Source organism: Mobula birostris, chromosome 3 (genome assembly GCF_030028105.1).
Source record: "Mobula birostris isolate sMobBir1 chromosome 3, sMobBir1.hap1, whole genome shotgun sequence".
Taxonomy (NCBI): Eukaryota; Metazoa; Chordata; class Chondrichthyes; order Myliobatiformes; family Myliobatidae; genus Mobula; species Mobula birostris.
Window position 1 is genome coordinate 125484951 of NC_092372.1, and position 23784 is coordinate 125508734.

A 23784-nucleotide genomic window follows, 5' to 3' on the forward strand; every position below is an offset into this window, starting at 1 on the left:
GCTTAATGCGAAAACTGGCTTGATCCTACCCGCTCCCACTATCTGTAAACACCAATCTTCCAACAAGGACTCTGCCACTTGACTGAGATCACCTACTTGTCCAGTGCCAACCATCTTGTTCCTGTTTTGCTGAACTTTATTTAAACCAGGGGTTCCCAGCCTGGGGACCACGGACCCCTTGGTTAATGGTAAGGCTCCATGACATAAAAAAGTTTGGAAACCCCTATCGAAAGAGAGAATAATAATATAGACTTATAAAGGATTAGCAATGACAAGAGAACTTAATTTTGGTTTTAAAGATGTGAATAAATTACATAGGAGCATCTACAGTTGGTACTTGTATGGATTTCGGGAAGATCATTTGTTAAAATTGCTCACAGCAACCATTACAACAAACCCCACAGGACTGAGGGTGAATTATTGACTTAAGAGAAGACTGAAGATTATCTGGAAGAATGCAACCAGTCATGTCTTTGGGGGAATCTTTATTATGGTCTCAACTATTAACATATTTAGTAACAGGTTAAGTGCAATTTGCTGATGACAAATGCAAGCAGGCTTTTTCCACTGAGGTTGGGTGAGAATACAACTAGAGGTGATAGGTTAAGAGGGAAAGGTGAAAATTTTAAGGGGAAACTACTTCACTCAGAGGGTCTTGGGAGTGTGAAATGAGCTGCCAACTCTATTTCAACATTTGAGAGAAGTTTGGATAAGATACATGGTTTGTAGGGGTATGGAGGGCTAGGGGCCTGGTGTAGGTCGATGGGAGCAGGCAGTTTAAATGGTTCGGCACAAACGGGCCTGTTTCTGCACTGTACTTTTCTCTGACTCTATGATATATGCTCTTGCTGGAAGCATTAAAACGTGGTATTAAAGGATTTACCAAACAGGTAAACTGTGGCAAATAAATTTTCATGCAAGCAACTTCAAAGTTATTCACACTCAGTGTAAGTGTGCCCTGAATATTGATTGGTGGGTTACTTTCTTCGCTCTAAGAACCTTGGGTTCCTTTTAAATTAATGATGACTATGTCATAGACATGGGAAATAATCAAAAAGCCGAATGGACTGCTACCTTGCCACACAGAATCTTCAGGACAATGTGAGCTTTAAATTCAGGATATATTCATTGAAAGTATACTTTGATCCGATGTCTCAATTACAAGATTTCACACAAAGATTTATTTTAAAAAAGATTCAGGAATGACGTGATTCTATTATTCCTGATATTAAATGAAACTGACAGGAAAGCAACAAACTATTGTTTATTACTTTAGGGTTTTAGATTAGAGACGGGCTGAAAATGTGAGACTTCAAAAATGTATCTCTCACAGAATTGATATTTCGCTGCTATATCTGCTGGCAATAAAAATTCATAACTGCCATTTTTTAGGATATAAAATGTATATAGGAATGTGGGTACATGTAATTTGGAGGTGCTATGAGAAGGGACTGAGTACACGGCCCAGTTCATTGAATGCAAGCTCATTATTCGATTGGGTGGATTGAAGTTTTGTACTCAAGATATTCACTAAACAGGACAAAGGAGAAACTTTTAATACTCATGCGTAAAAACGCAGAACCTGTTGGAAATACACAAGCGTTATCATGATTTACAATGGATAAAGGATAATAATTTGAAGCGAGACCATCTGAGCGAGATACGTGATGGTCTGTCCCGCGGCATCACAGTCTGACGTGCTGGAACTCGACGCCAGCAGTTTTAGCTGTTCCTTTCACGTAGACTTCTCACTCCATCAGAAGCAGCTATTTCTGTTTCACCTTAACTCTGGAAGATCTGCAGCCCTTTTGGTCCAAGGTTAAGGCTGTGCCTGACGGTTTGAAGTTGTGTATCTGTATTTTAAGAAGGTTTTAAATTCAATTGTTTAATATTTGTTCTGGTAATGCATAGTAAAGTTGAACCACTCGTCTCATCACGTCAAGTTAAGTCAGAGAATATACAGTACGTAGATCAAACTTCAGAATCAATGCCAGGCAACGAGAAGCAGCCTGTAATTGGTTATTATTTCAAAATCTTTAACTTGGAAAATTAGGAATAAAACATTACATTCTATCATTATTTTAGATTGGATTCATAGAACACGGCAGCACAGAAACAGGCCATTTGGCCCATCTAGTCCGTGCTGAACCATTGGATAGCTAATACTTTATTGATACTAAAGGAAATTACAGTGTCACAATAGCATTACAAGTGCACAGTACAAATACAAGAGAAGCAAGAAAGAATTAAAAAAATAGGTTTCCTCAAATAGTCTAACAGGAGGGGGGGGGGGTCATCACTTCCCCGGCTATAGGCTGACTCATTATAGAGCCTAATGGCTGAGGTTAAGAATGGCCTCATATAGCTCTCTTTGGAGCAACACAATAGCTTTCGTCGTTAGGTCGCATCTGGAACTTCCAGTCGGCGGACGATTTCCCTCCACGCCGCTCTGACATATTGGGAAATCATGTACTCGGCAGGTGACAGCAGCGGTTTGCCTTTGCCTTCTGCCGGGTGAGATCACCACCTCTTGCAGTGGATGAGCAGTAAGTCTAAGTCCCTCGTCGTGCTCTTAGCGCTCCACCACGCCTGCCGGCCTGCCTTCTTGACCGTTGGACCATTAATCGAACTTTTCCACTCAATCTGCCATGGCCTGACTTCACACGCTGGGACAGGCAGATCCCCTACCTCACCGAGGGTCGAGGACCCGTCGGCTACCCTCACCTAGTTTGGCCCGTCTGCCGAGACGGTTTACCGGGGTGCGTTAAAGCTACTTGGAGCCACAGGTGAGAGCTGAGCGCCGGGTGGGGTCCAAAGGTGGACGAGCTGCCCTGAAAAAGGGCACGGCAGGCCCCCCACCAGAGGTGCTACCCCTCCCTAGACACCCCATACACCCCACAATTGCTTTAGTCTATTACTAAAAGTGCTCCTATGTTCAGCCGATGTGGCATCCAGAGGGTGAGAAACATTGCCCAGAATTGCCATTATTTTCTGTAGGGTATTTTGTTCTGCCACAGGCTCCAGTGTGAGCAGTTTGATTTCCATAGCAGAGCCAGCCTTCCTAATCAGTTTATTGAGCCTGTTGGTATCACCCATGTTGATGCCATTGCCCCAGTACACCACCGCATAGACGATTGTACTGGCGATAAGAGACCGGTAGAACATGTGAAGGAGAGGCCTGCAGACTCCAAAGGACCTCAGGAAAAAGAGGCGACTCTGTCCCTTCTCGTACACAGCTTCTGTGTTGGTGCTCCACTCAAGCCTGTCGTCCAGGTGCACCCCCACATATTTGTAGGGTCTCATCGCATCCACGTCCTCACCATCAATAATAACAGGGAGCAATGCAGGCTTAGCCTTCCTAAGGTCCATCTCCATCTCCATCTCCTTTGTCTTACTGATGTGGAGCTGCAGATGATCCAGCTTGTACCATTTGACAAAGTCCTCCACCAGGGCCCTGTATTCATCCTCCCATTATACACCCAACTATTGCTGAATCATCAGAGAATTCCTGCAGATGACATGACTCAGTGTTGTATCTAAAGTTCGAGGTATACAGGGTAAACAGGAAGGGAGCCAACACAGTCCCCAGTGCTGCTTATAGCCATGTCTGACACACAGCTCTGAAGCTGTACAAACTGCGGTCTGCCAATCTAGTAGTCCCTTATCCGGGATTCAATGGAAATGCCATCCTGCATTGAACGGAGCTTTTCCCCAGCAATGAGGGCTGTATGGTATTGAAAGCACTTGAGAAATCAAAAAGCATGATCCTCACAGTGCTGCCCTGCTTATCCAGATGGGACTAAGCTCGGTTCAGCAGGTAGTTGACAGCATTATCAACTCTAATGTGCTCCTGGTTGGCAAAGCGCAGGGGATCGAGGGCAGATCTGGAAAAGGGTTAAAGGTGAGCTAGGACCAGTCTCTCTAGAGTCTTCAAGATGTGTGAGGTCAGGGCCAGTAGACAGTAGTAATTTAAGATATTTAGTTGGCCCTTCTTGGGTACTGCGTCCACACATGATGTTTCCATAGTCAGGACCCTTTCCAGGCTGAGACTCGGATTGAAAATGCCTAGTCCCATCCTGACCGTAACCCTGACTAGTAATGCTACCCCTCTTCCTTTAATTCCTCCCGCTCTGTCACACCTAAAACTCCAGAACTCCGGAATACTGAGCTGCCAGTCCTGCCCTTCCTGCAACCAAGCCTCACTAACTGATACAATGTCATAATTCCACATGCTAATCCATGCCCCAAGTTTATTTGCCTTTCCTACAATGCTCCTTGCATTAAAATATACACAGCTCAGAACATTAGTCCCACCATGCTCCTGACTTTGTATTAAAGGCTTAGTAACATTTTTCTCTACAACCACTCCACACTCTGTTCTGGCTTCCTGGTACCCATTGCCCTGCAACTTTAGCTTGAACCCTCTCCATCCCCACCCCCCTGGCCTGCAGCACTAGTAAATCTTTCCGCTAGGAATTAGACCCACTCCAGTTCGTTATCAGTCACTACTTCAAACAGCGACTCACTCCTGACGAGACTTACAGTTTGCAAATGGTTCCCACCCTGTAAGATGTCTCTCTCTCTACTTCAAACATTCTTTAAACTAAAATAAATTCCTAATATAAATTCGTTTTTTTTCTTGCTCATTGTACAAATGTTACATGGATTAATGATATATCATAAAGTAGATATAAAGTCTATTATTACATTTCACCTTTTGTTAGTGCACTAAAGCATATTTGCATTTAGCGCTAGCATCAAATAAGGTCTCCCTCTATCTCAAAGTAGGTCAAACTCCACTTGGAGCAGAGTTACGTTGGTTTTCATCTACGCCAGGACCTGTGTGTTGCTAATGAGGCAAGGCTCAATCCACCATGGATAATGGGCACCAGCCCATTAATACAGACAGAGGCAACAAGAAATGCTGAAGGCTATAGAGAGCTGCTCCATATAGTGGATGAAACAGCTTCCCGTGGAGTGAACTGATAATTCCTTATTTTGGTTTATATCATTTTATGGCATATGTGAGTCTTGTATACGTTCACAAAGCAAATCAGCTGTCTCAGTATTTATCGGGAAGACAGTCCAGAAAAATGACATACCTCTCCATAATCCAGTCAGTACTATGAGCATGGAAACTTTTCTAATTATGCAGTGGGAAAGAGCTGACTGCGGTTGGCACCAATTCTAATCTTTCTAATCCATATGTGGCTGTCTGGCCAGGAATATTCCATGTGTGTGGTTCTGTAGCTAGACGTTAATCTGCTGTTAAACATAGCTCTGCAATGCATCATGGAAGCCTGAAGGCCACACATTGTGTTTCAGAAACTTCAGCACATACAGGATTTTCTTCTTCAGTGAGATCCTGGGTAAGTTCCTGCAATGCCAGCTTTGCTGTCTGTTTAGTAATTAAGGCCGTTTGCTTTCTCAGGTGACCACAAATTAACCTGTGGCAAGTTCAAGGAGCAGCAGTGGATTTGGAGTCCTTACCAACATTCAGCAGCATGCCAATAATCACTAAAACATATTCAGTACAAAGAACACACTGAAGCCAAAAATAACCTGCTGAACTTTATATGTAACAGCTAATGGACAATATTGTTAAATAATTGTACACTTCTCTTTATTGTAGAATATTGCGTGCTGTTAAAGCCAAACACTTCAATAACTCCACACAGCACAGCGAGCATCAGTGAAGAAGCTAAGGTTATTTATTCACTCGGACAGAACTGAAAGGAATTTGCTTTTACTTCTGGAAATGCATCAAGTTTCTTGAACACGTACTTAATGTCTTGAACTCGAGTTCTTTGATAGCAGTTACTGTGAAATGTCCCAATCGAAATGAAGCTCCAAGCTACTTACTGTGGTTTTAAATACTGGACTGCCTGAAGCCTGTAAGAAGGTTTCATGTTAATAAAATGCAATACTTTGTGTAGAGAACACCAGTGTCATGTAGGACACGTCAGTGTGTCATATTCAGTATTCACTGCTGCTTTATGCTTTACAATAAAACACTGTGTACCCTTTAGCTGTTTAGTTCTTTCATTTCAGGTCTGTCAGCATCTCATCTCCTACCTCACACCATTTACAACTGAAACTTCTGGATTCACCTTCAGGGTTTCTGGTAGTTTTTTTTATTTCTATCCCAAGACTTATCTTTCACAAGATGTTTAATCATGAAAATTATCATAAACAAATTGATTAACTTTAAACAGCTCTTCAAATAACTGGAACACAACACATACTGATATGCAGCAATTTACTGACAAATCAGTTTATTTTAAGTGGCACATCCAGGTGTTATCTTGTGCACCAATGACCAATTTATGAAAGGGTCACTTCTACCACGTATATTGCTGCTAAAAGCAATGTAGATCTGTTATGGAAAGACAGCTGTAAGAATCATTCTCACTTGAGCATGCTCACAGTCAATCATACCACACTTCACTCCAAGTGCAAGTCAACTATGAAACACCTGTTTACACCAAGCATGTTTTATTCCTTTTAAATTCCCAACAACTCTGCCTAAATTCTATTACTCCACCACACACTAATGGAAATTTTCATTTCTTTGTTTTACTCTGCCGCATGACGTGGGTAATCATGGTCTTGCCAAGAACAATCATGGTCATGGAAAATTTTGCTACAGAAGTGGTCTCACGGATAAAGGAGGTTACATTAAAGCAGAGGGGAGGTTGCCAGTGTGATTCCTGCTGATAGTGGAAAGGGGCGTGTGGGATCACATTAAATCTGGTGGAAGTTTTGAAGAATGATGTGCTGGATGCCGAGGCTGATGGGGTATACAGACCAAGAGAATTCTATCCCTATTGTATGTTAGGGAGGATAAGAATGGGTGGGGGGGGATGGAAGAAAGGCATGGCATCCCAGCAAAGGACAGAGTGGGAGATGTAATCTAGGGAACCATGGGAGTCAATAAGTTTGTAGTAAATGCTTTGGATAGTTTGTCTCAAGATGGAGACAGATCAGGAAAGGAGAGGCATCTGAAAAAGTCCCAGTAATCTTGAGGACAGGTGCAAGTTAACAGAGAAGTTGATGAAATTAATGAGTTCTGCACAGCTGCTGAGGCAGAACCAATTCTTGAACTAATTGTAGTGTTTAAAGTTGGAGTGAAGCCAGAGCAGATTTGGAAAAGAGATTGCTCGGTGTAGCCAATGCAAGGCAGTCATATCTAGGCCTATTGCTTGGATTTGGAGAAAGCGATAGTAATCAAAGGAGAATTTGTTCTGGATAAACAAATTCTGCCAGACATAGGCAAGCGTTAAGAGGGGAACTGATTAAATCCACGTTTAAAAAGGTAACTGGAGTTCTTCAGGTCCTCCCATCGGGGTAGGGAATTGTGTAGGGAGTAGAATTCCATAGTGAAGGCAAGGCAGTGAGGGGAGGGGGAGGGACTTGAAAGTTGGTAAAATGGTAGACGTCGTGCAGAGTGCCCAGATTCCGGTGGAACTGAAAGGTGAGAGGGCGCGAGAGGGGGAGAGAGAGAGACAGAGAGAGCGACCGACCAAGGTGACAGTTTACGTAACTTTATATAAGCTAGATCAGAATCAGAATCTGGCTTATTATCACCAGCATGTGACGTGAAATTGTTAACTTAGCAGCAGCAGTTCAATGTAATAAATAATCTAGTAGAGAGAGAGAAAATAATTAAAATAAAACATAATACTAAATAAACAAGTAAATCAATTACGTATATTGAATAGATTTTTAAAATTGTGCAAAAAAACAGAAATACTGTATATTAAAAAAAAGTGAGGTAGTGTCCAAAGCTTCAATGTCCATTTAGGAATCGGATGGCAGAGGGGAAGAAGCTGTTCCTGAATCGCTGAGTGTGTGCCTTCAGACTTCTGTACCTCCTACCTGATGGTAACAGTGAGAAAAGGACATGCCCTGGGTGCTGGAGGTCCTTAATACTGGACACTGCCTTTCTGAGACACTGCTCCCTGAAGATGTCCTGGGTGTTTTGTAGGCTAGTACCTAAGATGGAGCTGACTAGATTTACAACCTTCTGCAGCTTCTTTCGGTCCTGTGCAGTAGCCCCTCCATACCAGACAGTTTTGCAGCCTGTCAGAATGCCCTCCACAGTACAACTATAGAAGTTTTTGAGTGTATTTGTTGACATGCCAAATCTCTTCAAACTCCTAATGTCCCATCAGCAATGGTGTCAGTTCAATATCTGCATATACATCAAAGCTTATATTGTCCAGAAAGACACAAATTGGAGCAGCCCATCTTATAATTTGTTTTTAAACCAGATTATTTCAGGGACTACTCTCTTTGTGATCCCGTGTCCATTCTTACCTCCCTACTGATCTCTCTGTAGGAACTTATCCCTGCAAGCAAAAGTGATACACAGGTCCATTTTCCTCCATTCAGGGCCCCGCACAATCTTTCCAGGTAGGCAACACTTTACCTGTGAATCTGCTGGGCTTGTCCATTGTGTCCGGTGCTCCCGATGCAGCCTCCTTCACATTGGTGAGACCCAACGAAGACTGGGGGACCGCTTTGTCGAGTACCTTCGCTCCATCTGCTAAAAACAGGATTTCCTGGTGGCCAACCATTTTAATTCCAATCTCCATTTTGACACAAGGCCATAAGACATTGGAGCAGAATTAGGGCATTCAGCTCATTAAGTCTGCTGCATGATTTGATCATAGCTGATCCATCTTTCTCTCAATGCAGTTCTCCTGCCTTCTCCCCATTACCTTTAACACCCTGATTAATTAAGAATATATCAACCTCCGTCTTAAATACAATCAACAATCGGGCAACCACCTGTGGCAACTAATTCCACAGATTCACCACCCTCTGGCTAAAGAAATTCCTCATCTCCATTCTGAATGTACGTCCTTCTGTTTTCAGGCTGTGTCCTCCAGTACTAGTCTCCTCATCATAGGAAACACCCTCTTCGCATCTACTTTATCGAAGCCTTCTCCCAAGTCCCTTTGCAACTTGGATTTTTGAATTTTCTCCCTGTGTAGCAAATAGACTACTTTCAAGACACGGCATGCTCTACTATTCTTAGGTTGGAGGAGCAAAACCTCATTTTCCATGTGGCTAGCCTCCAAACTGATGGCATGAATATTAATTTTTTTAAGCTCCCCGCCCCCTTCAATTCCCTATTCTGGTTTCCCTTTCACCCCTTCTCTTCACCTAACTCTTCCCCCTGGTCCCTTCTCCTTCTCTTTCTCTCATAGCTCACTCTTCTCTCCCATCAGATTCCTCCACTAGCCCTTCACCTTTTCCACCTATCATCTCCCAGCTTCTTAATTCAAACAACCCCCACACCCTCCTAGCTTCACCTATCACTTTCTACCTTCCTCCAACCATCCCCCCCCACCCATTTTATTCTGGATTCTTCCCTCTTCCTTTCCTGTCCTGATGAAGGTTTTCAGCTCAAAACGACAACTGCTTATTCTTCTCCATAGATACTGCCTGAGCTGCTGAGTTCCTCCAGAATTTTGTGTGTGTTATTCAGTGCTCAGGCATGCTTCCTATAGAGGGAAATGAAGAGTCTGTGTTGGGTCAAAACCTAGAAACAGTGCAGATGTTGCCTGACCCACTGAATTTCTCCAGAATTTTGCATGTGTACATAATGAATTGTACAACTGCACTGGAGCCTACAGAATTCTCACATTTTCAGAAAGACTTTAATTGGATTTGTTTCAGGCACTCAAACACTCCTACTGGGTGCTTTAATTGTGCATTTCACCCAAACAATTCTTAAAGCCTAAGCAAGCTTCTACACACAACCAGATGGATAACTTTCACAATGTTTTGTTAAAGCTCCCCATGATACAACTAGTTTACGATCAAATGTTTCCCACCTCACTAGCAGGATGTAAAATAGCCACTGGGTCTTAGAATTATTACTTCAGCGCATTCAGTCGACATCAGGTCTCTGTCGACCCATTCAGCCAATCACATTCCCTGCTTTCCCACATATGTTTATAAGCTTATTTCATTCAGGTGCTATTCCAATTTCCTTTTGAAATCATTGATTGCCCATAGTTATAGGTGGCAAGCTATCAGCTCTTGCTGAACAAAGTTCTACCTCACATTCCAAACTAATCTTTTTACTGAAACAACCCCAGATTCTCTAACAAAATTTGTAGCTCTATTCCTGGAAGCATCTTCACAAATCTGATCAGTGTACAAAGGCTTCAGTTTCTTAAGTTTATGATGACCAGAACAGTATGCATACTTTATAAAACATTCAACACAACTTTCGTAGTTTTGTACTTTTTACATGGCATCTAAGATCATTACACTTTACCATCTATTCTTAATATAATCAAAGGTCTACACAAATGAACCTCCAGGTTTCTTGGTTCCAGTCCACTTTCAGGTTATGCCTTCAAGTCTATGTTGCTTCTCCCCATCTACTGGAGCAAAAGGCCAAACTCACATTTTCTCCTTTGTTAAAAGTCCATCTTCACTTTCTATAATATGAAATCTAGGAAACACTCAACATCCATTCCCTAACAGCATCAGTAACGCTTAAGCACAGAATACAAGCTGAAGTGATTTTATCTCAATACCAGCATTCTGAAATTCCCACAGGATGAAGATGTTTCATTTAATCAAAAACTCCCAGAAACTATTCCCACTTTTAGATGAGTATACCAACCAGGTTCAATCAATTACAAGTCCTAGTTTTCAGTTCTTGCTGCTTCCTATTCCTTTGGACCACATCTTTAAACACAAACTACTTGGTTTTTGATGGCAATCCAAAGAGTTACTCGTCTGACCACGTTTCCACTCAAAGCAGCAAGCCACAGAGCTGCTCAGCGAGTACACAGTGATAACAATGTCAGTGTTCTTAAAGACATCATGAATTATCTGAGCAACTTTATTCCAGCTGAGTTTGTCCAATCCACATCCAATCCTGTAAAGAAAGACAATTAGAAGAAAAGTAGTCCATACTAGTGATTTTTGGCTTCAAATGATAGTCTATGTAAAAAAGTCAGTATAACCCCATACTTTCAAATGCTGCAACAAAGATCCTGCCTTTAGATAGCTGAACATTTAAAAAAAATAAATCTCACGTTCATACATAACAATTTCACATTAATATGCAACACCCAGCTTGCATTATATTTCTCCCTCACCCCCATTAATGTTTTGCTCATTTATCTAGACCAGGGTGTTCTATTACCTGGGCATTGAGATGCATGTGACTTGATTTCTGATACAGTGTCTCTTCATGGCCTCCAGGCTGCTCTGTAGACTTTCATAAGTTGGCTTTTGAAAGGCTTTCTTTTTAGTAATCTGTGCAATAATAATCCCACTTAATATTAACCAATTACTCTTTGGATTAATAGAGAGTGAAACATTAAACTGGTTATTTGTTCAAGGTAAAGGCAAGGCACTGTCTCAACTAAATAGCATATAAATAGTTTGGAAATGTAATAACAAAAATCAATTTGATTACTGAAGCATATTCTAACATCGGATTTCTTAAAATATTTCTCTCAAACTCTGAATTCTCAAATCAGAAATGAAGAACAACTTTTGCAGCCATCCTTGTGCTTCTTGGTGATGGGAGGAGGCTTTGGAAGTGCATCAGAATGGTGTTGGTGAGCAACACCATACATACCACAGCCAGTGCGTGCACCAGTGGAGGAAGGTACTGTTTTAAAAACAACAGCTGCTGTTCACTTTCACCTCGGATGGAGAGATTCTCACCCAGGCAGGTAAAGTCACTCATTCTGGCAAGAGGAGAGTATTCCACATTGTCCTTAAGTTGTGCCTTCTAGGTGAAGGGACGGCTTTGGGGTGGCACTTGAATCACTGACCACATGATATTCAAACAGCAGTTGTGGCATTTGCTTTGGGTCAGGGCTCTGGGGCATTGATAGGGGACTTCAGGATGGCAATGCTTTGAATGACAAGTGATTTTACTACTTCATCCCACGTGTGAATTGAATCTTGATTATCTTTCACATAGACAATGGACAGCAACACTGGAACTGGAAATGCAATTGGACATTGTGGAATTAACACTCTTTCTAACACTCACAACACGCTGGAGGAACTCAGCTGGTCGGGCAGCGTCCTTTCTACATCTGATCTAATGATGGCAGGGAAGTCACTGATAAAGCTCTAGTTTGGTGGTTGAGCCTATAGAAGAATTTCTGCAGCAAGGCTAATCACAGTCTAATTAGACTGAGAAATCTATCTAGCTTCTCCAAAGCCATCCCTCAACTTCCCAGAAACTAGCCAGCTGAATTTTGGAGAAAAATTACCAATGCTTCCCACTTATTCCCCTTACAGTGCATTCCACACACTAATTACTTGCTCTACAAAATACTTCTCATATCACTTTTGGTTCCTGTGCCAGTTCCTTCTATCTTGTTTGCTGACTCCCTTCTGCCAATGGGAATTGTTTCTCTTAATGTTATGCCCATTACCTGACACTATCTTGCTGGAGAAACTCAGCAGATCAGGCCACAACAGTCAATGCCAACCTTCAGGGTGTCGACTAAAAACTTTTGACTGATTATTCCTCTCCTTAGACGCTGCCTGACCTGTTGAGTTCCTCCAGCATTTTCTGTGTTGTCTGGATTTCTAGTATCTGCGGAATCCCTTGTGTGTCTATGACACTATCAATCTCCTTTTGCAAGTTAAAGAAGCACATTCACATGTTAATTTAGCCAAAAAAAAATCAAGTCAGTTGTCTAAACAAATTAACTCTGACTTCCCTTTATTAATCCAAACTTTGAGTGACTGCCTATTTTGTCTGTTATTCCTATAGCTATTTTTAAACAAAGGTGTAAAATTTGCTGTCTTATAATCGTCTAGCACCATCGTTGAACCAAATCATTTGGCATCAAATTTCTTTCCCTACTTTCTTTGGAAATCTCCGATGTTTCCCTTGCAGACCTGTATTTATCCACTAAATTAGTGACAGCGCGGGCCTTCTCCAGGTCCTTCCATTCTCTCCCGCGTCATAGTTTAACTGGCCACTACTAGAAGATGCTCCTTATATACAAATGAAATACAGAACTGAAGAACTAACAAATCAATTACAAAGTAAATTGGTGCCTAGAGGAAATGGGACTGCTGTGAATTGGCTTAAAATAGGTAGGCTGAATGACTTGTCTTACAAGGATATGGAAAAGGAAACATTTCAAAAGTACAATCTGGGTGGGCTTCATTGTCCACACCACGGCAGGAAAAAATAAAAATACAGAATACTGTGCCATTAAAATTGTTCATATAATATACTGGCACAAGCCCCAAATGAAGCCTGTTATACCAGATAGAACTTGGACACAAAAATATACCAAATGCAAATTGGCACTAAGTGAACATTAAAACTAGGATTAAAAGACAATCAGATCACAAATGTTTCATTACCAAACACTGAAATGTCACCGTCAACCAGTGAGCTTCAGTCACTTGAGTTTAGTCATAAGCAAATAATAGACGCATTTTGGAATTTTGTCAAACCAGAGAACAATGCTATTAGTATGTCTGATATCGTGCAAAACAATTTATTGCCTTGAAAAATTCTGGGAGGCATGCACGAACCTCATGGCGGGCAGGCTGCAGGACGGGGCGCGAGCCGATGTCCGACTCCATTTCACTGATTAAGGCTTCCATTGTGCGCCAATTAAAGAGATTGAAACATTGAATCTGGTGCAGAGGGCGAGTACCAGCTGCCCGTCTTTTGGTCACTCTGCTACCGGACAGGGGAGAGCCACCCGCTGTGCCCAGAGACTGTTGCCCAGGTTTTCTGTGTTTTGGATGTGGACTTGCACTAGAGACTTCTTTCAGTCTAATATATTTTTATATTTTGCATTTTTTCCCCGATCTTCCTCATTTTTTTTGAACAGGGAGGGGGATTTGGGGGAGGTGGTTAACATGCCAGTTCCATTTATGTTTCTTTTATTTTGTGCCGGCTGGGGAGATTTGAGGGGGTTGATGACCGTGCCACCTTTCTTTTCATTCCTGGCTTCATGGCTACCCAGAGAAGAAGAATTTCAGGATTGTAAACTTAATAATAAATGAACCTTTGAATCAAAATTTTAAAAATACTTCATATAGTGAGCAATCATAGTGTTTGATTTACCAGATAGTAAATGTATCTTTGGTCTCTCTTCAGCACTGCCACTTCTCCAGTTTTCTTCTCTGTGAAGCAAAGAAAAGTTGGTCATTTTAGTAACGGGTTTATCAAGAACACAAGAAAAAGCAGAATTAGACCAACTTGGTCCTTTTTGCCAAGTCTACCATTCAACAACGTGATGGCTAACCTTTTGCCTCAGCACTACTTTCCTGCACCAACTCCATAATATTGGAAAATCTGGCACTGATAAATCTCAAATGATGGACTAGGCCTTCATAGATTTCTTGGGTGGTGAATTCCAAGATTTGTTATCCATTGGGGGAAAGAAACAACTTGTATTTGGCTAATTCCTTGCTGTCTGAACCTGACACCCCAGGAAGTAGAAATATCAACTCTACATCCAATCCCATCTGGAATTTCCTCTCATTCTAAAGTATAGGCCTGTTCAGCTTAACCTTTCCTCATGTGAAACATACCATCTCAGAAAACAACCTGGTCTACTTTTATTGCACTCTTGTACAAAGATGGCCAAGATAAAAACCAACCATAAGCTGTAAGAATTTCAGTCAGAAAATATTAAGATTTGGAGTAGAGATAGGCCATTTATCCCTTCCAGCATTATTTAAGGATATTGTACAAAAGGATTGGCTTTCAGTCCCCTCAGCCACTCAATACAATGGCTGATCTTCTACCACACACTATTTTAATACCACATCTCCATATCCTTCAATTCCTCTAACATCCAAAAACCAAACTGATACTAGTTTTGAAAACAATCACAGAGTTTATTGTGCCAATAGGAAGAGACAGTCAACAATTTCCTTCCCTCTGAGTGAAGAAATTTCTCATTGAGTCTTGAAAATGCCCCCCTCCCAAGACTAATCATCCCCCTCAGGATTACCCAGCTAGGTGAAACATCCTACATCCACTCTTGTGCCCTTTAATATTAGATGCTTCAGAAAGGACATTCAAGTGGCACCCGTCAAGACTCACAATCCTGGGCCCTGTTTGGCAAATATTTGCCGTGCTTTAGCAACCTTCCCTTCGAAGATATACCAGCTAGTGGAGTGGTGTTGCAGCAACAACCTGGCACTCAACGTCAGTAAGACGAAAGAGCTGATTGTGGACTTCAGGAAGGGTAAGACCAAGGAACACATACTAATCCTCATAGAGGGATCAGAAGTGCAGAGAATAAGCAGTTTCAAGTTCCTGGATGTCAAGATCTCTGAGGATCTAACCTGCTCCCAATATATTAATGCAGCTACCAAGAAGGCAAGACAGTGACTATACTTCATTAGGAGTTTGAAGAGATTTAGTATGTCAACAAAAACACTCAAAAACTTCTATAGATGTACCGCGGAGAGCATTCTGACAGGCTGCGGCTACTACACAGGACCGAAAGAAGCTGCAGAGGGTCATAAATTTAGTCGGCTCCACCTTGGGTACTAGCCTACAAAGTATTCAGGACATCTTTAAGGAGCGGTGTCTCAGAAAGGCAGCGTCCATTATTAAGGACCTCCAGCACCCAGGCCATGCCATTTTCTCACTGTTACTATCAGGTAGGAGGTACAGAAGCCTGAAGGCACACACTCAGCGATTCAGGTACAGCTTTTTCCCCTCTGCCAACCAATTCCTAAATGGACATTGAACTCTTGGACATCACCTCACTTTTTCAATATATATATTTCTGTTTTTGCATAATGTTTAATCTCCGATATACATATACTGTAATTGATTTATTTAGTTTTCTTCCATATTATGTATATTGCGTTGAACTGAATTTTTGAATGGATTGAATTTTGAATGTACTTTATAACTTGTATCCTTCATATACATGAGGAGTAAATCCTCTATACATCTCCATCTAAATGTGCAATTTAGAGTAATTTGTAATAAATAGTACGTACAACAGGACAGTCACCATAACATAGAAATACAATTATATCAGCGTGAATTAATCAGTCTGATGGCCTGGTGGAAGAAGCTGTCCTGGAGCCTGTTGGTCCTGGCTTTTAGACTGCGATACCGTATTCTGGATGGGAGGAGCTGGAATAGATTGTGGTTGGGGTGGCTCGGGTCCCCAATGATCCTTCTGGCCCTTTTCACACACCTGTCTTTATAAAATGGTCCTGAATAGCCGGAAGTTCAGATTTACAGATGCGCTGGGCTGTCTGCACCACTCTCTGCAGAGTCCTGTGATTGAGGGAAGTACAGTTCCCATACCAGGCAGTGATGTAGCCAGTCAGGATGCTCTCAATTGTGCCCCTGTGGTTAAAGTTCTTAGAATTTGGGGACCCATACCAAACTTCTTCAACCGTCTGAGGTGTAAAAGGCGCAGTCGTGCCTTTTTCATCACACAGCCAGTTTGTACAGACCACCTGAGATCCTCGGTGATGTTTATACCAGGGAACATAAATTTGTTCACCCTCTCAACCCCAGATCCATTGACGTCAATGGGGTTAGCCTGCCTCCATTCCTCCTGTAGTCCACAACCAGCTCCTCTTTTTTTGAGACATTGAGGGAGAGGTTGCTTTCTTGACACCACTGTGTCAGAGAGATGATTTCTTCCCTGTCGGCTGCCTTGTTATTATTTGAGACAAGGCCAATCAATGTAGTGTCATCGGCAAATTTAATTAACAGATTGGAACTGTGGGTGGCAACACAGTCATGGGTATACAGAGAGTAAAGCAGGGGGCTTAGGACACAGCCCTGAGGGGCACCTCTGTTGAGGGTCAGAGGGGCAGAGGTGAGGGAGTCCATTCTTACCACATGCCAGCAATCTGACAGGAAGTCCAGGATCCAACTGCACAAGGCAGGGTTAAGGCCAAGGTCTTTGAGCTTCTTGTCAAGCCTAGAGGGAACTATAGTGTTGAATGCTGAACTGTAGTCCAAGAACAGCATTCTCACATAAGCATCCCTCTTCTCCAGGTGTGCAAGGACAATATGTAGAGCTGTGGCTAACATGTTGTCTGTTGATTGGTTGTGTCAGTAGGTGAACTGTTGGGGTCCAGTTTGGGTGGTAGCAAGCTGCAGATGTAGTCCTTGACCAGCCTCTCAAAGCATTTGCTAAGTATTGAGGTGAGTGCGACAGGACGCCAGTCGTTCAGACATGTTGCCTTGGTACAGGGACAACGTTGGATGTTTTGAAGCAGGAGGACACTCTACACTGGCAGAAGGAGAGATTAAAACTGACTGTAAACACACTTGTCAGTTGTGCCGTACACATCCTGAGTACCCGCCCTGGGATGCCATCCAGTCCCGCAGCCTTGCGACTGCCCACTCATTGGAAACTGCTGCTAAGTTAACAAATTTCACCACACATGCCAGTGATAATAAGCCTGATTCTGATTCTTTGGGAATGGCAACAATACTGTACTGACTACTCTAGTCTCAGCCCTATAGAATTAGCCCTTTTTTTCCCCAATTCCTTTTATCTAAAGGATTTATCATTATTCACAGAAGCAGGGTCAGTGGCAATTTTATTATAAAATTCCGTGCAGATACGTCACAATAGATTTAACAATAATCAGATGAAGAACTACCACTAACCCTGAATAAATCCTGAGCAAACAATCCCTTATTCTGAAAAGGGACCTCTGTTACGTAACCGGCAACAATGAATATTAATCGAGACAGGTTTTATAAAAACAACCAAACATTTATTAAACATGTAAAAGTGATAGGGGGAAAAAAAAAAAAGGAAAACTTTAACCGGAGGTTAACAGGTATGCAGCCGTTCACCAACTCCACTCGGCTCTGGTTCTTAAAGCGATACAATCAGATATAGTTCTTAAAGCGATAACTTCAAAAGTCCAACAGTTTTACACATTCAATCGGGAGAGACTTCTCTGGAGAACGATTTCTTCACCGACGCACCTTTACTGCCAGTTCTGTCCACAGGATTCCCGATGCCGAAAATAAACAGTTTAAATCAACTGACCTTAAATTCCTTTTAGAGAGACAGAGCCTTTGCATGAACTCATTGTGCTATTGCTAGAGTTATCTCAATGCAGCTTCTCTTCAACGAAGACTCAGTAAGGTCGATCCTTTATTAAACTGCCAACCGATGCCGACTTCTCTCGATCCTTCACTTCGATGAATTCTTCACTCTCCCTTCAAAACTGTTGGAATTGAGTAAATTGGCACTTCCAGCCACGAATTTCCAGTCCAAGTAATATGGAATCTTCCAACAGAACGTACAACCGTTTTAAAAATGAAACTGCGTCACAAAAACAAACGCAACAGAAACGGAGGCACAACACGTTCTACCTGGAAATCTACAAACTCAAAAACCTACTGCGTCACCTGAGTCGACCCTTATATAGTCACGGGGCACGTCATCACATGACCTCATGACGGCAGGAAAATCACATCAGGTGACCTCCAAAAGACCATTACAGCATTCTCACCAAAAAAAAAGATCTCCTTGAGCATGTAACACCTCTAGTACAATACTAGATAACCTGTAAATCTGTGAAACTTTTTCTTTTAAAAAAAAGATTTTAATCTAATATAAAATGTTTCCCTTGACGTCCACATACACACACAGGAGAATAGAGCACAGGCCAGCAACGAAAGAACTTAAGCAAATATTTCACCAGTCACAAGAATATTTGGTTTAAGTTTTAGTGTCAAACCAAGATGTACGTTCTATCAGTGAACAATAACTTCACTTCAATCTCTTACTTTGGCTCCGTAGCTCTGCGATGGATTGGAACTTATTTCTGAATGCAACTGCTATCCCTGCTCCCATACGGCAGTCCTCACTGATGCAGTGTGCCAGTGATTCTTCTGCTGGACACTGGAACAGATCACCAGTCACGTATGAGACAGCAAAGCCCTATGACGGCAAAGAAAATCAGTTACAGAAATTTAACAGCTGGCTCACCGTCCCCAGTATCTTATTCCACCCGTGCTCAGAATTCCCCATTGATATAGTTATTTTCACCATCGAAAGCATACCTAATATGCACCCCGTGGGGAGGACATACAGGTGACGCCAGAATTGAACTCAACTCCGATGCCCCCCGCTGTAAGAACATTGCCCTAAGCATTACCCCATCATGATGCCCACAGGATGGTGTAAACGACTGCTTGATATTTGGCACGGACTTGCTGGACCAAAGACCTGTTCCAGTGCTGTCCACCGGACACAAAGAGGCAAACGCACGTGAGCATTCAATTCAAGAGGACTTAAGTGTATAAGCAAGGAAATAATACTGACACTTTATAAGGCATTGGTTGGACTGCACTTGGTGAGGCTCCACTTGGAGTACTGAAAGCAATTTTTGGCTCTTTATCTAAGAAAGGATCTACTGACATTGGAGAGGGTCAAGAAGAGGTTCATGAGAATGGTCCCTGGAGTGAAAGGCTAACATATCAGGAGTGTATGATGGTTCCTAGCCTGTAGTCGCTGGAGTTCAGCAGAATCGGGGAGGGGGCGGGATCTCATTGAAAGCTATCGAATGTTGAAAGGGCTGGATAGAGTGGATGTAGGAAGGATGTTTCCCAGAGTGGGTGAATCTAGGACCAGAGGGCACAGCCTCAGAATAGAGAGACGTCCACTTAGAATACAGATGGTGAATATTTTAGTCAGAGGATGGTGAATCTGTGGAATTCATTGCCACAGATGGATGTGGAGGCCAAGTCATTGGGTATATTTAAAGCAGAGGGTTGAGAGGTTCAGGATTAGTTAAAGAATCAAAAGGTTACAGGGAGAAGGTGGGAGAATGGGATTGAGAAAGATAACAAATCAGCCATTACCGAATGCCAGAGCAGACTTGATGGGCCAAATGGCCTAATTCTGCTTCTATGTTTTATGGATATTATTAGAGACGATAATAATTCAGTCAGAGATGGCCTTAAGGACCCTTTAAAAAAAAAGGTAATTTCCAGGAAGTTCAGGGCGTGAGCAACTGCTGAAGATATGGCCAAAGCAAAAACTAATGGGTCAGAACTGGAGAAGCAGTAGCCTTGACATTATATCAGGCAAACATCATTAGTCTTACATTATGATGAACTTCTTTTGGTTCCTTAATAAAGTAAAATGCAGCTTATTTTTAGGCAGATTATGATTACATTCACATACTCACATTGTGCTTTGGTGCTTTCTCAGTATAATCCATCCTTTTGGTTATCCTACCTGCTGAAGATAACAGGAGTGTTTATTTAACTACACAATTCTCCTGATCCTGCCTGATACTGGTTAATTATCTACTCTACTGCTTCTAGAACGGCTGAAACACAATATTCTCCAACACCGGCTCTTCAGTTGTTTAGGTGCTCAAACTTCCCTCCCTCCAACTCTCTCCCCCTCCCCACTTTGTAAAGAAAAGAAGACATAGGAGCAGAACTAGGCCATTCAGCCCATCCAGTCTGTCCCACCATTCAACCAAGCTTGACCAACTATCCCATTCTCCCACATTCTTTCTGCAATCCTTGATGCCCTTCCTAATCCAGAATCTATCAGCCTCTGCTTTAAATATACCTGATGACTTGTCCTCCACAGCTGTCTGTGGCAACAAATTCACCAACCTCTGGCTAAAGAACTTCCTCATGTGTTCTAAATGAACATGTATTTTTAAAAATTTTTTTCATTAACTTTGCTTTGCTAACCTGTCAAATTTCAATTATTATATTCCTGCAAACACCATTAGCATATTAAATATATATATTTTTTTAATTGAGACACAGCCCAGAATAGCCTTCCAGCCCCTCGAGCTGCACCATCCAACAACCCTTAATTTCACTTAGCCAATTAACCTACCAACCATTAAGTTTTTGGACTGTGGTAGGAAACTGAAGCACCCAGAGGAAACCCATGAGGTCACGGGGCAAATGTATAAACTCCTTACAGGCAACGGCCGGCTGTAAACCCAGGTCACTGGTACTGTAAAGCACTGCGCAAACCACTATGTTCATGTGCTTAAATGCTTTGCAAACAACTGTGGGATATTATTGAAACCTTCAATAAAGTATATCCTCATCCAATATGGGAAAGGCTTAAAAAACATTCTTACAAACTCCTACACAAAACTTTATTACAAGGCAAGCTACTGATCTAGGCATTTTGGACAGGCAAATACCACATATGACATCTTTCTTTGCTGGATTTAGTGGATAACATTAATTAAGACAGCAAACTTTGGTTGCTTTGTGGTGCTGCAGAGAAAAAGCTGAAGCTGAGTGTTTTGAAACTCATATAGAGCAAAGAATACCTGCCACAAATTGATCTTATGAAATCATAGGCACCAAGATCTTCCACAGCAGGCTCGGGCTGGCCCTGGGAAGGAGAATGCAGCAGAACCGCGAAGATGGGGACAGAGAAGGTACGTGGAAGGGCACCATTTGAAACAGATACCAGATGAAAAACTTGGAGCCAGGATCTTTTATCAGGGAACCTACTAAAACTTAAAGATTCATTTTCCTTAAGAACATTTTAAAAAAACATTTAAATTTAAACAAGGTTTCAGATAAGGCCATTCCATTGGTTCCTACGTCAATCTATTCCTGCAATTTTTTAATGCCTGTTCCCAAACCACCCCCCCCCCCCCCCCACCGACCCCAATGAGAACACTCGGACAGCTCATGCCCTACAGCCAGCTCCTGGAATATCAACATGGAGCATTTATTGACGTTAAAGGGGTAACGTAGTTTTGGCTACAAACGAGATTCTATCAAGGTATATATTAACTGCTACACAAAAATAAAAAAAGGAAGCGTGCCCACCAAATGAACAATAACTCTTACAGAACAGCCACTAACAGACAATCCACTGTAGTGAGGGGCAGAAAGCTCGCCAGATCGCGGTTGGAATAACGCCAGGGGACAATTAAAGACGCCGCGCAGTTCACAAGGGTCCAACACACACACACACACACAATGCTGGAGGAACTCAGCAGGCCAGGCAGAAACTATGGAAAGAGTAAACAGTCGACGTTTAGGGTGGAGAACCTTATACTGGGAAGGAAGGGGAGCAGTCGGGCTCTTTTCTTGATGCTGCCTGGCCTGCCGAGTTCCTCCAGCATTTTGTCTGCGTTGCTTTGGATTTCTACCGTCTGCAGACTTTCTCGTGTTTACCAAGGTGGACTCCCGAGCCTTCTGACCCTGGAGACGGGAGGGGGCCGTATAGTTGCACCGCACGTTGCTCCGGGCTTCAAGAGTGTGGGCAAGAGGTATTGTGACCCAGCCCGACATCTACGGCAGGTTTCCGCGTCGCCGTCTCCGACTCCGAGCGATGATAATCTCGTTGGAGAGGTCGGGGAGACAACGGGTCGGGTCGGGGAGTTGACTGTACGGAACCTGCCAGTACTGCGGCGGCTTGAGGTGGGGAGATCCCAGCCCTTCCTGCCAATATAAAACCGTCGCCCTAGCCCAGCCGAAGCGGTAAACGGAAGAGAAATACCAGAGATGGCGCAGTCAGACTGCAAACCGAATGAAAATTGAAGTACTGGAAGGACCCTGGGAAGGAGTCGGTATTGTGTGTCTGTGTCCTGACCCGCTTGTCCTTCCTGCCGCGGCGTTTTCTGTTTTCGTTCAAAATGCGCCAGGTGGAAGCTGTACAGAGATTTTTCAGCAACAGAAAGTGTGGCAGCAATGCGGAATTTCCTGTCCCTGAGATGACGTTCGAGCCGCTGAATTGTGTTGTTCCTCTAGAGTCGGGCTGCGTCACTTTAGAGGCAGTATTACAATCATTCTTAAAAATTAAAGTAATTTTATCAAATACACTAGCTCTGACCACTGCACAGCCAACTGTCTCATTCTGTTCGCCGTTTCAATAACTTTTGATTATTTTTACAAATATTAATTGCTACGGAAGGAATAAATCTGCTAGGCGTTACGTTTACGCGGGTAAAAATGTGCCAGCTTTCGTTTAAATAATAAACATTGGGACGGGCGTGAAAGGAATGGTTAACTACATCTCCTCTTGAAGCTATTGTTTCCAAAAAGTAATAGGGTTGACCTCCTGAAAGTGGGACATTCACTTTTAGTTTAAAGTATGTACAACAATGAATTTTCCAGCAAGACTCTGTGAAACGAGTGCCAGTTTTATATAAGTAAAAACTGGGTTATTCTCAAGCCTTGAGCCTTGATCAAACCATGTTTGATGCACCATCCGATGCAAAACCAATGCAATTTACAAGACTCTGGCCACATCTTTTGATTTCCTCGTCAATCAAATTGAATATTTTCTCCTGTAGCCTCTTGCACCGGAATTAAACCAAGAAATCCAGTTACTTTGTCCTATCACTTAAAAATTGAACTAAAATGCACAAGTGTTTTTGTGTTGTAATGTCAGTAGATTCATCTATAATGATGGCATATTTCTTGTTCTGAAAGTCATCAATGAGATTAGCTTTCAGTGCAGGCGAAATGATGTTTTTGATTAAGCATGCACATTTAGTTTTATGTAACTTTATGTGCTCCAGTGTGCTCCCATGCTCATCTGCTATCATGATTTCACTCAGGTGGTCAACTGTACGCATCGCACAATGGCAGGTCATGCTTACAGCAATTTGCAGCTCTACTGCCTTAACTTTATCTGTAGGAACGGTACGGGAGGATTGGAGGGAGGCGAATGTTGTTCCGTTGTTCAAAAAAGGTAGTAGGGATAGTCTGGGTAATTATAGACCAGTGAGCCTTATGTCTGCGGTGGGAAAGCTGTTGGAAAAGATTCTTAGAGATAGGATCTATGG

The 23784-nt window shown here is 42.4% G+C and overlaps 2 protein-coding genes across 7 annotated transcripts in view; one reads left to right on the top strand and one right to left on the bottom strand.

The window, feature by feature from the left end:
* apobec2a (apolipoprotein B mRNA editing enzyme, catalytic polypeptide-like 2a) overlaps positions 1-6018 on the top strand; it is a 31878-nt gene extending 25860 nt beyond the window's left edge. For both annotated transcript variants that reach the window (XR_011885402.1, XM_072253335.1), the window contains one exon: positions 5633-6018. The gene's annotated coding sequence lies outside the window, so the exon portion shown is untranslated. The remainder of the gene's footprint in view (positions 1-5632) is intronic.
* On the bottom strand, positions 1536-22727 carry LOC140195266 (ADP-ribose glycohydrolase OARD1-like). 5 transcript variants are annotated; one of them, XR_011885401.1, is made up of 6 exons: positions 20182-20231; positions 18776-18929; positions 14096-14154; positions 11177-11289; positions 8432-10906; positions 1536-1853 (listed from the first exon to the last, which is right to left on the bottom strand). XR_011885401.1 is itself a non-coding variant. In XM_072253333.1 (6 exons), the coding sequence occupies exons 2-6, from the start codon at positions 20212-20214 to the stop codon at positions 10678-10680; spliced, it is 588 nt and encodes a 195-aa protein (XP_072109434.1). In that variant the 5' UTR covers positions 20215-20234; positions 22494-22727; the 3' UTR covers positions 9647-10677. The 5 variants fall into 5 exon arrangements, 4 of the variants coding, with proteins under 4 accessions (XP_072109434.1, XP_072109432.1, XP_072109430.1 ...); XM_072253333.1 differs by lacking the exon at positions 1536-1853 and adding an exon at positions 22494-22727 and having other exon boundaries at positions 9647-10906; positions 20182-20234; XM_072253331.1 differs by lacking the exon at positions 1536-1853 and adding an exon at positions 22494-22574 and having other exon boundaries at positions 9647-10906.
* Between the last annotated feature and the right edge of the window lie 1057 nt (positions 22728-23784).